The sequence below is a fragment of the Terrapene carolina genome, unplaced genomic scaffold, assembly GCF_002925995.2.
Source record: "Terrapene carolina triunguis isolate 2854851 unplaced genomic scaffold, T_m_triunguis-2.0 Scaffold715, whole genome shotgun sequence".
In the NCBI taxonomy this organism is placed as follows: domain Eukaryota; kingdom Metazoa; phylum Chordata; order Testudines; family Emydidae; genus Terrapene; species Terrapene triunguis.
Genome location: NW_020665066.1, coordinates 1,349,005 through 1,362,841, shown reverse-complemented (window position 1 = coordinate 1,362,841; position 13,837 = coordinate 1,349,005). Strand labels below are relative to the sequence as shown.

The following is a 13,837-nucleotide window of genomic DNA, read 5'->3' as shown; positions in this document are numbered from 1 at the left end:
TGCCAAACGTTGCCGACCCCTGGCGTAGACTATGCACCCTTCACCCTTATGAAGATCTATCTATTCCAGTGTTCCCCAAAGTTGGTGGCATGTTCAAAGGACTAACTTGGGCTGGAGGAAGTGTTGAAAGTATATAAATTAAGATTTTAAAGGCTCATTGGCTTTTAACAACATGTGTTAGGGTTGGAGGCAGGGAATGATGGATTTAATTTTCCTATGGGGAGGAATGGGGCTTCGCTTTCAAAAAGCTGAGACTGTATTATACTAATAATGAAGTGATTGCATATCAAATGGTCTGTTCATTTTTCACTGTTGTAGGGGGAAGATGGATGAATAAAGGTTTTATTTATTTACAAGTCTTGATTTCTAAAAAAGTACAGAATTAATACTGCTGTGATGCCGGTGATGGGATCAGTAAAGCTCCTTGTCAACCAAATGATTTGGAGGCACTTCTATTACAAATATTTCTGTTTCATTGTCTTCTTGTAAATGTATCTCCTTCAGTGCTAACTCTGTCTTTCACTTGTCCAAGTCCTTGAGACAGACATAATTTAGGAGCATTTTTAGATCTAATTATACCTTTATGGGTATCCTTGTGTATTTTATGCCAGGATTTACCCTTTATTTGGTTACTTTTCAAAGTACTCCTTAACACTTGAGTTGTGTACAATTCTTCAAAAATATAACCACAAATTTCCAGTTGGCTCAAGGGCCACATGAAAGATCTTCTTTGTTACTTGAAGCACAGAGTTAAGAGGATGCTGTCTAATACAGATGGTATACTTAACTTCCACGTGCAGGAGACTGTCTTTTTCACTGTGCTAAAATAGGCTGTCAGTTGGTCTCGGTTGCACTGAGGATTGGTAATTCGTTATGAGCCTTCTGCATTGAGTTCATCAGTTTAGAATCCAATCCAGATCAGTAGCCATCAGATATCTTTACAGTCTAACAATAGTTGGTGAATTGAAACCACAAACTCATTTTGGTTCCTTGTGCATCGCTGTTTGTATTCTCAAAACAACCCTCATCATTGGCAGAATTGAATGGGTTTGAAAACTGAACCCTTGTCATTCATGGAGCTGGTTCCCTTAGTCCAGAATTTAAGATATTGCGTAGTCATGTCAGATGAAGTAATTTTCATTGCCACTACCTATGTTCCTCTTCAATGAATGAACCACAGGTCTTCAGTCTCCAGGACTGTCAGTTGGACATTTTTCAGAACCAGTAAGTTCCACTTAAAAAAAGTGACGAGAAGGCAAAGAATCCAAGAGCACTCGAAGCTACTATGTAGACTGACTTTCATCTCTTGTTGTAGTTCTCAGGTAGAGGATAAGAACTGTGTATAACTAAACGTAGTAATGAGAACTAACTTGATTACTGCACTTGGAACTGTAGTCACTTCATCACTTGACTGGTCTTTTTTGCATCAGGAAGGTGCCATTTCCCGGGTCGCCTGTTGTTTACATGATGAAGATCATGTTGCTGTTGCCACCAGGTGAGAAATTTGATTTAATTAATTTTCCCCTTCCTGCCCCAAGGCTATAAAGCAACTTCTCGGGTGGAGTGTATTCCACCATAGCCATGTTGGTCAATTTCCCTGTTAGCTAAGCCCGAGACATTTCAGCGGCATGTGAAAGTGTGTTCGCTGACCTGATAAAGTGAAATGGGTAACTAAAACATTTATACGTTGAAATTCCAGTTAGTTACATTTATTTAACTCACAACTGCCACCTTTATTGGCAGTTTCAGAACAGAGGCCCAGGTTTCAGTGAGCAACCCTCCAAGTCAGGGCTGATGTACATTGGTAGGTTCGTGTGTGGAAGCTTGTATTGTGCTTATCTTTGGATAAATGTAGCACTTTGTTTTTCAGAATTGTCAACCTCACACTTCTCATATGCACAGCATTCAAACACAACTTCTTATATTAAAATGTATTCTTTGTTTAGCTTGCCTCTTTCTTGCATTTACTGTTATAAATGATTGTCACTTTCAAAAGATCAGTTCTCTTAAAAATGTTAATCTCCTAACTATTACAGTCAAGGCCTTGTAGTGGTCTGGGAACTCAATCAGGAGCGTCGTGGAAAGCCAGAGCGGATTTATGTTTCCACTGAGCACAAAGGCAAAAAAGTCACATCTCTTTGTTGGGATACAGCCGCACTTCGAGTTTTTGTAGGAGATCATGTGGGAAAGGTGTCTGCTATCAAGATTAATACATCCAAACAAGGGAAGGTAAAATATTACCCATTTTCTTTGCAATGAGAGGAGATTCCAACAGATAGAGACACAGATTCAGTGTGTCCATGTTTGTTAGTAAAATCAGGATGGGGGAAAGAATTCACTAGCAAATTAAGTTCTGCTCGTTTTAGTGACTAGTCAGGAGTGATGAACTAGATACTGGTATAAATGTTTGCTGCAATTCTTGACAGTATACATAGCTAGTCCAGCAAGTGGCAATATAATGTAAATATTCTAAAATACATTAGCATTCAATTTGGAGGTACGATTTACCACTTTTAAGAGACATTGAGTTCAGGATGGATTTTTTTGCACAGTGATGCAATTTCTTTTTAGAAGTCTGAGTGTAAATCCACAATTTCTGTCTTGACGGTTACTTTAAATAGTCTTAAGTAATCAAAAGATGGATACACCACATATTATGGTACTTCTGCTTAATTGTAGAATGAGTCCAACACTGTACAGGATGATATTAAGTTATTGTCTGCACTTACGGCGGCATATAGAATACAGGCACTGCACACCCAGCTAGCATAGGTATAAATAGCCGTGTAGACATGACTTAGGTGAGTAGAGTAGAGTGCCCTCCATTGCTAAACACATGAGTATATACTCTACGTAGCTCTCTACATGCTCAAGCATTGCCTCCTATGTCTACACTGCTGTTTTTAACAGTGTTGTGTCGTGGTGCCGGAGTCCATTCCCTGCCACACGGAAAGGCTCTGGCAGTGGGGAGGCAGCAGGGAAACACTCCAGCAGCTCCCCCCCGCCAGAGACTTTCCTTGCTGTTTCCCCCTGCCAGAGCTTTTTACTGCCATGTCTAGCTACACACTTCAGTGACAAGTGTGAACGCAGCCCTCTTTCACTGTGGCATGTAGTTACATGTGTATTGCCTGTACTCTACACACTGCCGTAAGTGTAGACAAGGCAAAAGACACTTTGTCACAGTCCTGGCTGAGCTTCTCCCACTGGATGCTTGGCAGACAGCTGTGTTTGTACCCACACGCTGGATCCATGTGCTGCTAAGCTCCTTTGGATAGGCTTCTGGTTTCTCGGGCACACTTCCCAGGCATAAACTCTCTGATGCCACTTATGGGGAATGGGACCTTGTGGTTGAGCTGTCTTGGACTCCAGGATCAGTGCTGACCCCCCAAACCCTCCAGTCTCCCCAATTGCTAAAGCACATCTTCCCCAGAGCTCCATTCTCATGAGTATTCTGGTTCATCGTTTAATCCTTTAGGGACATGTGAAGTTAAAGCAAGTAATGCACAAGGACTTTCTAAAGTAGTTATGCTTTATTCATAAATCACAAGAGATAAACAGATATAGGCAAAATTAAATACCTTTACGCAATTCCCTCCCTCAGGTGCTCATGCTGAGAGCTGTTTGGATTTTGGTTAGTGCATTCAGGGTCCCAGGACCTCCTCTCCTTCCTTCCTCCTGACTGTTCTGTTCAGTGAGAGAACTACTCAGAGCACACGGTGTCCATTTATAACTTTCCAGTTCCTCTGCCATGTTACTCTTCTAGTCAGCCTCAAAGCCTCCCTCAGGTGATCCAGATCCATAGTCAGGTGTGTTGTTGCTTGGTTACTGCCTGTCTGAAGTCCAGACTGAAAACACTAGTTTCTTGCAACACAGCCTCCCCGTGTAGGTAACTGTTATGGCCAAGGTAGACCTGTTAAAATGTTAATGACTCTTGATGTTCCTGTCATAGATGTCTAGTTATGATCTGTGCCATGTATAATACAGTCCCTGTTATCAAATGTCTGATTCAGTATACACTGAGGCTTTCCGTGGTACAGCAATTTAATAATATGAACCAGAATTCATAAGTTTTACAAAAGGAAAGTCCCAAATCATGTCACAACTCCACATTTAAACATGTTACCAGAACAATTGTAAAAAAGAGCAAAACTGGAACTGAAAATTATAGGAAAGTGGAAGTTCGGGTTTTGAGGTTCATATCATGTCAGATCTGAACAATACCTTTAGCCTTAAATCTGCAAAGTACTTTTAGAAAACCAGCTTCTGTCTTTTTTGCTATTTTATAATTAGGGCTTCAGATTTGTCAGGGCGTTTTATATAAAAAATCATGGAGCAGTTGCTAAGCCTGTGACTTTTACTAACTTTATTATGACTGCTCTGTGATTCTTGATAAAATATGCCCTGACAAATGAGGGGGCACTGACCATCTGCAGCAACACCCTCTGCTCCGACACCACAACCCTATTCCTAGCCCGGGAAGGGGGGGGGGGGAGGGGGGAGGGGGGCGCCTCAGAGCAAGCCCAACCTGCACTCACCTCGAGCACAGGGAGCAGCAGAGCCTGCATCCTGTGGGGCTGGCCCCAGCTCCCCACTCCGGGCATTGCAACCAGGCATGCGGGATTGCAGCACGGCTCAGATTTGGCCCAGCCACCTCTTTGTTGTGATAGAGGGGCAGGCCAAACCTGAGTGGTGCTGTAGTCCCATACACCTGGTTGCAACACCTGGAGCGGGGAGCTGGGCCCAGCCCTGCAGGGCAGGAGCTGATGTTGTGGGGTGAGTCATGGACGTAAAAAGAAAAGCCACAGATAAATGGGAAAATCATGCTATCTGTGACTCTTTTTTTCCTGCCATGACAAATCTATAGCCTTATTTATAATGTATAAAGTATTACCTATAAGAGGCCTGAAAGCCTTTGTATTAAAGAAAAAAATCTGCTTGTTTTATTTTAGAAATATCAAGTATGTCAACTCTATTCTTTCCTGGTTTTACTGGGTTACTTGGGGGACAAGGGGAGAAAATGTCTCTGGAATATATAATGTGTGCATGAAATCCTCACTAGAAGGGATTGGCCTGTTGAAGACGTGCTTTCTCCAAAATGTTAATTGGCCACTGAAACTAAATAATACCCAAAGCTTTTATAGTCAGGCTGTGGCCTGTCTACATTAGAGAATTGTAACAAACTTTCCACTTGTGCTACTACTGGTTCAGCTGCATCAATGTCGTCATGAGTGAGAGCCCAGGTGTGTGCTACCTGATGTATGTCCCACAGTCCGTGCAAGTCATCTATGTGAGAATTATTTGGTGAATGGTATTTAGACAACATACTGCAGAGTAACGCTGAAACTTGCTGGCATTTGTAGGTCGCTTAAATTTGACGCTAAGTTACCTTAGCAGATAACTTTTATTCCCTACGGGAATACACCTAAGGGAGACTATTGCTGGCTTAAAAGAAAATTTGCATTGCATGGGTAATGACACTTATATAGAAAGAGAAGTTACTTAAAAAAAAGTCAGAGGGGACTATGATATACAACAATGTAGTATAAGTATACATTGATGGTTGGAAAAATTACAAGACACTATAAACAAGGCTCCCATCTTGCCAACACGTATGTGAATAACTGTATGTATGTGGGTAGTCCATTGAAATCTGTAGGGCTATTCAAACGCATAAACATTCTCAAATCCAGGGTCTTGTTTTTAGAGGAAAAGTAATGGTGTACGTTATTGGATACAGGGCAGAGTTAAATTAATGTGAACAACCACAAACAGCTTGAAGTTTGCCATTTTCTGATCTTTGAGTGCAGCACTTTGCAACTGTAACTTTTTCTTAATGTTGTTTTTATGGAATATTATCAACATTGACCTAAGCCCAGTATGTGGTGTTTTTGTTTGTTCCTTTAGGCAGCAGCTGCTTTTGTGATGTTTCCAGTTCAGATTATAACCACTGTTGACTCCCGTGTAGTTCAACTTGATTATTTGGATGGAAGACTGCTTATTTCTTCACTTACTCGCTCCTACTTGTGTGATACTGAGAGGTAAGTTATACCTAACTGCAAAAGTATCAAGACATCTCATAAAGCTGGAAACTGATTCAAATGGATTAGCTGAAAGATCATTCTTCTTTAGCATTTACATTTATCATTCGTAAATTTCATCACTCGAAATTATCATTTAGCTGGTCAGACATACTCATCATTGAAGAGACTTACTGACATATTGTAGACCAGATGTCGTCCCGTAACAGTATTACCTTAATAGTATTAACGTAGTTCTTGGTTTTGCATCTGATTTTAGGGGTTGGGTTTCATGGTTTTAAAATGAATTATAGCTTTTCTGAAGAGTTGTAAACTAAAGGTACAATATTTAGTGTCTACACTGCACATGCAGTTTAACGGACACCCTTAAACTTTGAGTTAAGCAGAGACAGCAAGGAAAATACTGGTCCTGCTGTGTAGACCCTAGTTAGATAGACCCAACTGGCTGGGCAAATAGCATAGAAATTACTTTGATTGCTAAAGCAAAATAAATAGTAAAAATTAATGCAAAAAGGATGCAATGTCTTCATAAAGTACACATTTAAAAATAATGGAAAACTGACATATCAAGCAAACAGGTTTAGTTTTTGTTAATCTGCAACTATCTCATTGCTCTATACTTTGAATTATAATGGTGAGATTTTTCGGTTTAATTTATAAATAAACTTTACCATATCAAATATAAACGAAAATATTTTGGAAGCTTACAGTTATGAATGTTCCTTTGGTGGATACAGTCCTCCAAGAAAATGTTAAAACAAAACAGAGCCTGTTTTCTATATTGTCTAAATATATATTTTCCCCCCACTAGAGAGAAATTCTGGAAAATTGGTAACAAAGAAAGAGATGGAGAATATGGTGCCTGTTTTTTCCCAGCTGGAAAGAATTGTGGGAGCCAGCAGCCATTAATATATTGTGCACGTCCTGGGTCAAGGATGTGGGAGGTGAACTTTGAAGGGGAGGTGCTAAGTACCCATCAATTCAAACAGCTGCTCTCGTCGCCTCCTCTCCCAGTTATTACTCTAAGGTAGTGGTATTGATGGTGGTTAGTGATAAATCGGGTCATGCTTTCATCCCGTGACTCTTTCTGTGAAAGCTACTCTCTGAAAGTCACAAAATATAGTAATAAAAAGTCAAGTCATGAACAAAAGCTTCAGCTTGTCATGCAGCCTAGAGTTTTCATTTTGCAGCTCTCAGAAATGTGTTCAGCTGTTCCTTATAGCATCCACTCACCCACCCACTTGCATCCAAAAGTTGTGTTCTTCTAAAAGGGGGGGGAGAACCATCTGATTCATGACAAAAGTTCATGCTTCTGTAGTGACTAATGCAGTGCTTGCCAAATCAATTAGAAGTGGTCAATTTTTATTACATATCTTCGGGTTGGCAGTAGCTCTGTGCATGAGTGCTTTAAGAACTAATTTCTTTATTTTGTATTCAGTTTTGGCTTCCAATTAAATGCAGGTGTAGCAAGTTGTCATATTTGATTAGAGAAATGAATTCACACTTTGACTCTTGGGTTACATTTTCCATAGCAGAGATGCAATTTTAAAGTTATAAATCTACAGTGTTGCTTTTGGATGCTCTAAAATCACTATTACTAAACATAGAGCTGTTAACTCACTACCGTTTGGTAATATGTTTGACTCTTTTTGGAATGGGTTAGGTTTGGGGTAAGGGTCATAGCTTTCTCAGAAATACTTCCAGTGTACTTTACATCTATGGAAAATATAAGTATATAATTATTTCATAGAATAATTAATTTTTTCTATATTTGTATTTTTAAATGTTTTTGATGGAAAACTTCTAAACAAACTGATCTCTGACCTTTACTGTAAATTATCTCAACAGTTAAGGAAACCAGAGGTCTTGGGCTCCTGTTTTGAAATATCAGTCCTTTTGTAAAAAGAACAAGGAGTTCTTGTGGCACCTTAGAGACTAACAAATTTATTTGGGCCAAGTACTCCTTGTTCTTTTTGCTGATACAGACTAACACGGCTACCACTCTGAGTCCTTTTGTAGTTTATGATGACCTCTTCCTTCCATGTTCATGGCAATTTAAAATGCCACTGAAAAACAATTACTGCTGTTAGTTAAAAGAATTATGCTAATCCATCCACCCTGTATTAATTCTAGAGGTAAATTGTAATATAGTCAGATTGTGACTTTAGTAAATATTGACATTCCTAGGTATTCCACTTTAGTAATAGTAGGTCTTTTGCCAGTAAACTTTGTTTATAAGTGACAGTAATAACTAAAGCCTCAATCTTACAAACATACCCATATGTTTAACTTTATACATATCACTTCAGTGGGACTAAATACATGCTTAAAGTTAAGCACGTGTGTAAGTGTTTACAGGACTGAGGGCTTAAATATTTTGCTAACATGATGTGTTTTGTAATTAGAATGAATTACTGTCAATTACCATTTAGATATTATATGTTTTATAGGTTGGATCCTCAGTATAATACTTCCGCCTGCTCCCTCCAGTCTTTGTCTTTCCCAAAACTGTTATATTTGACGTAAGTATTTACCAGCACTCTGCTTTATTAACAATATTATCTTTGTGTTAGCTTTCATCACATCTGTTCAAATTAACATCCTGCAAAGCCCATGAGCAGTAGTTTTGATTTGTTTATCCTCTTCTTCCCATGCTCCAATTCCTCTTAACCCACTTCCCCCCCCCCCCCCAAAAAAAAACCTGCAATCCTGTTGTCTAGTGAATTATTTTCAAAATCTGGCCAAAAAAATATAAATTTGTACTAACTTTCAACATTTCCATTAAACACATTTTTTTACAGGTTCACAGTTTCATGTAAATCTGCAAACCTTCTCCAAAAGTCAGTTTTTTTAAATACTTTTTTTTTTTTAACTGTAACATGTACAAAATAATCTTCCTACCTGAATTCCCTTTATGCGGGCTTGGTTAAAGACTATAGAAAACAGAGATGTTAGGTCAGGAGGCTGTGTCTTAAAGTTCAGATCTTGTTCTCTAAATAAAAAATAATAGATTAATTAAATACACTATTAAATGGAGTACTCTGGCAAGAGAATTTCCTTCTGAAATGAGTACTTTGAAACAATGCTTAATATTTTTTCTTTGCTTACAGCGAGCATTGTGTTATGACGTGGACAGAAAGGGGCATTTATGTCTTCATTCCTCAGAATGTTCAAGTTTTACTTTGGAGTGAAGTAAAAGGTGAACTTTAAGGAACTTAAGTTTTTGCTACATTGTTCATTACATTTTGACTCTCTAAAGTCCTGTACTTACAATTTCTGTTTCCACAAGGGGGTTAAATAACATTCACTAATAACTTTCTAGTTAATCAGCAGCAATTTGAGACAAATTTTTGAATATTTAAAAAAAAAACAACTTTGAAAACTAATCTTTACAAATTGTTTGGATGCTTGCGAAATAAAGGTAGTAGGGAACAGTGTATTGAATCTCAAAAAGAAAATGGCCTAGTGTGATTCAATGAAACATCATAAATATTGTGGTTTCCTTTCCTTGCTTCTCCTTACTCCATTTTATTATCTTTCAAAGAATATCTGATGTGGATCTAACCCTAACAGATTAGGAGATTTTTGTATAGTGTTCTTCTAAGTTGTATTTACATTCTTCAATTTAAACAACTGCCGTGTTACACAAAAGGACTAATAAATGTTCTAAAGGTATTTAACTGCACTTTGATATTAACAGTTCAAAATGCCACTGTTATGGAGTATTTGCACATTTAGTGTTTCTTGTACATCAAATTAATTAAATCTTTAACAAGCAACTAATTAATTTCAAATAGTTGAACACCTGTCATTGTGCTATGTAGTTTCTGCATTTTTTTGTTTTTTCAAAGAAAAAATATGTATGTAATGTGTAATTAAATTCTTCCAAGTAACTTGGCAAAGGTCAAAGGACTCATAGATTTTAATTGTATGCAATGGTAATTATATACTAACATAGTGCCATCTAATTGTTATCCCGTATTCTACTGGTGTATTTCAGGAATGGAAATTTTTTGTAATCATTAGTAGGCAGATTGAAAAGTACAAACTGTTTCCAATGTGGTTGTGGCCTTGTCAGTCCCAAGATATCAGAAACATAAGGTGGCTGAGGTAATGTCTTTTATTGAACCAACTTCTGTTGGTGAGAGAGACAAGCTTTCGAGCTTACACAGAGCTCTGCTTCAGGTCTGGGGAACTTACTCAGAGTGTCACACTAAATCTGTTCTACATTGTATTGGTCCAATACAGAATTTGGACCAATAAAAGACATTACCTCACCCATTTTGTGTCTGTAAATTGTTTCCAAGTTTTCCCAGAAAGGAAATACTGATAAGTACATTCATCCCTAAGACCTTTCTACTCCTCTGTTTTATATAGATATCCAGGATATAGCAGTGTACAGAAATGAGTTGTTCTGTCTGCATACGAATGGAAAAGTCTCGCACTTCTCTCTTCTGCTAGTAGAGCGTTGTGTAGAACGTCTGCTAAGAAGAGGTTTCTGGAGTCTTGCTGCCAGAGTCTGCTGTCTCTTCCAGAACTCTATTATTTCCTGCAGAGTAAGTTATGACCTCTTCCCACCTCTCTACTACATCTATTCAGTTAAGTCCTTTTGTCCTAAACCAAATCCTATAAAGCTCGCACTTTGGATTTTGGAGCTTTTTGTCATGTTGAAATATAATTGTAGAACTAATAAGCAATTACTCCTTTATTAGAAAACTTAGCCTATAATTGCATGGGTAATAAATTAAAACCACTCTGTTATGTTTCATATGAGCATTAAGAATATTAACAAACCTCTTCCTTTTTGTATTGTTAGGCAAGAAAATTTTTGCCTCTAGACAAACTAGAGCATTTGAAATCGCAGCTGGACCTCTCAACCCAAAGTGATGTCATTAGCCAACTGGAAGAATTGATATCAAAGCTGGAACCTTTAGATTCTGCATGCAGCAGCAGAAGGAGCAGTATTTCATCACATGTAGGTGTATATAAAGTTGATTTTTTTCCCCCTAATTCAGTTCTTCCTCCTTTTGTTATAAGCTTGTCTATTGCCATCTGTAACCGTGGTTGCTGGAGGGATGATTCTGAAAATGGTTCCCTTTAAGCAATCCAACCGTTGGCTCCCACCCAGACAGCCAAGTCTATATGGTGAGGATTATTTAAAACCTTATTCACCATATATAAAGTCCTACCGATCCCAAGGGATCAGACACATTACCCACCAGGTCAATGAATATTTCAGATCTTACCCAAATACACGCTTACAGCCAATTCTTATTAACTAATCTAAGATTTATTTAAAAAGAAAAGAGAATTACTGTGGTTAAAAAGCATTATACGTACAGATATGAGTATAGTTCTTAGGTCAGTAGAGATAGTGAGGATGCTGATTTGTAAAAGTCCTTCCTCAATCAGTTCAGTAGGTTATAGTCCAACAGGCAGTCGATGTGTAGAGTTTGCTCAAATTCTTCCATGAGAATTTGTAGGGATAATTCAGGGTACACCTGGAGACCTCAGTCTTACGACTTGAACTTCCCCATCAAAGTTTAAGCAGATCTGAAATAGTAAGGGTCAGGCCCGAGTCCTTTATAGCTGAAGCTCAGCAGATAAGTCTTTTGACAGCAAATGATCACAGCAGGCGCCTTCCCGATGAAGAATAGGAACTATATTGTTACATGTAGAAGTTTAGCTTCAAAGCATTTCCTATGTATATGCAGATAAACTAGTTGCATTGATTAGCATATCGCAAATTACCCATTCAAATGGTTCATAGGTAGTGTACTACAAACTTCAAAGAGAAATAAAGACAATGATATTATTACACCACAAGTCTCATCTAAATGTTAATATCTCTTTTTGATCTCTGAATCAATAGAATATAGTAATGAAACATTACAGACAGGAACTAAAGTTTAGCATCTACAAGCTAATTAGATTACATTGTTAAATTTATAATAAGATATAGGTAAACAGACAAATACAATTAATAGCTGTTCCTAATTCTCTAATAGTAGAGGTTTATATTTCAAGAACTCTGGTCTATTTAACATGGCTTTCTTAAATATATACAAGGAATGGTCCTGTTTAGCATTTCAGTACTATTCTAATATGTCCTTAAAGATTGATTTTGTTTCAACCAGCCTGCTGGTTGCTTAACCCTCGCTGGCTCAGTGTCACATAATCCTTCACTCTGCAGATTAGAAAAAAGGTTTATATTATATTTGCCTTTCTTCACTGATAGTGGTCAGATATTTATGGTGACAAGGTTGGGGGGAGGCAATATCTTTTATTGGACCAACTTCTGTAGGTGAAAGGTACAAGCTTTCAAGCTACACGGCGCTCTTATTCAGGTCTGAGGAAGGAAATCAGAGTGTCTTAGGGTACGTCTAGACGGGTAGCAATCGATTTATCGGGGATCGATATATCGCGTCTCGTTAAGATGCGATATATCGATCCCCGAACGCGCTCCCCGTCCATTCCGGAACTCCACCGGAGCGAGCGGCGGTAGCAGAGTCGACGGGGGAGCCACGGCCATTGATCCTGCGCCGTGTGGACCCCAGGTAAATCGATCTAAGATACTTCGACTTCAGCTACGTTATTCACGTAGCTGAAGTTGCGTATCTTAGATCGATCCCCCCCCCAGTGTAGACCAGCCCTTAGCTAAATACAATTTAAGACAGATTGTTAAACATAAGGGTTAACTCACGTTGTAGGAGGCCACTTGAAAAGAAGTGGGCAATTGAGGGTTAGACTGTTATGCATAAAGGGTTTGAAGTGGGCAATTAAGGGTAGCAGGCAGTGGTGGGAGTGTATTACAAATTGTTGTAATGAGCCATAAAACCAGTGTTCCTCTTGAGTCCCATGGTTTTTGTTGTCCACCAGTTACAAATTTAAGTTCCCAGTTGACACCTACCACCCCACATTGGAACCCATAGTGGGTATCATCATACAGTTAAAACCCATATTTGATGCGGACCACATCCTGAAGTAAACCTTTCTTGAGCACTCTGTTGTTGTCTTCAAACAACCCCCCCAGCCTTGCCAAGCTCTTCATCAGAAGCAAGCCCCCCACTGTAGCCAACTCAAAGCAGCACCAACCCCTGCCAGAATAACAGATGCAAAACCTGCAGACATATCTCCCTTGTTACAATGATCAGTACCTCACACGACAAACACACCTTTTGAGATTCATGGGTCCTACACATGCTTATCGCAACTCATTCAGTACATCAAATGCCCCAAAACAACTTTGTGGGTGAAACCAGTCAATCATTACATTCTTGAATGAATTCTCACAAAAAAATGATCAAAGACAAAACCACGTATTGCAAACTTTTCTCACAAAGTGATCGCTCCATATCTGTTCTTTCAGTACTCGCCCTCAAATACCACAATACCTTCAAAAGATGAGCCTGGGAACTTAAATTAATAACTCAGCTAGACACCGAAAAACATGGATTCAACAGGGACACTAGTTTTACGGTCCATTACAACAATTTGTAATCCGTCCTCTCTTCTCCCCCCTCACCCCCCATTGCCTGCTACCCTTAATTGTCCACTTCAAATCCCTTATGCATAACAATCTAACCCTCTGTTGCCCATTTCCTTTCAAGTGGCCACCTACAACATGCATTATCCTTTATGCTTAACAATCTGTCCCAACTTGTATTTAGCTCACGCACTCTGATTTCCTTCCCCAGATCTGAATAGGAGCTCTCCATAGCTCAAAAACTTGTACTTTCCACCAGCAGAAGCTGGTCCAATAAAAGGTATTACCTCACCCACCTTGTCTCTTTCATATC

At 38.8% G+C, this 13,837-nt stretch overlaps 1 protein-coding gene across 2 annotated transcripts in view; it reads left to right on the top strand.

The window, feature by feature from the left end:
- HPS5 (HPS5 biogenesis of lysosomal organelles complex 2 subunit 2) overlaps positions 1-13,837 on the top strand; it is a 35,115-nt gene that overhangs the window by 4,315 nt on the left and 16,963 nt on the right. For both annotated transcript variants that reach the window (XM_026660159.2, XM_026660163.1), the window contains exons 4-11: positions 1,431-1,495; positions 2,037-2,229; positions 5,905-6,038; positions 6,850-7,065; positions 8,489-8,560; positions 9,149-9,237; positions 10,416-10,594; positions 10,855-11,013. In XM_026660159.2, the coding sequence (XP_026515944.1) occupies positions 1,431-1,495; positions 2,037-2,229; positions 5,905-6,038; positions 6,850-7,065; positions 8,489-8,560; positions 9,149-9,237; positions 10,416-10,594; positions 10,855-11,013 (1,107 nt within the window). The remainder of the gene's footprint in view (positions 1-1,430; positions 1,496-2,036; positions 2,230-5,904; positions 6,039-6,849; positions 7,066-8,488; positions 8,561-9,148; positions 9,238-10,415; positions 10,595-10,854; positions 11,014-13,837) is intronic.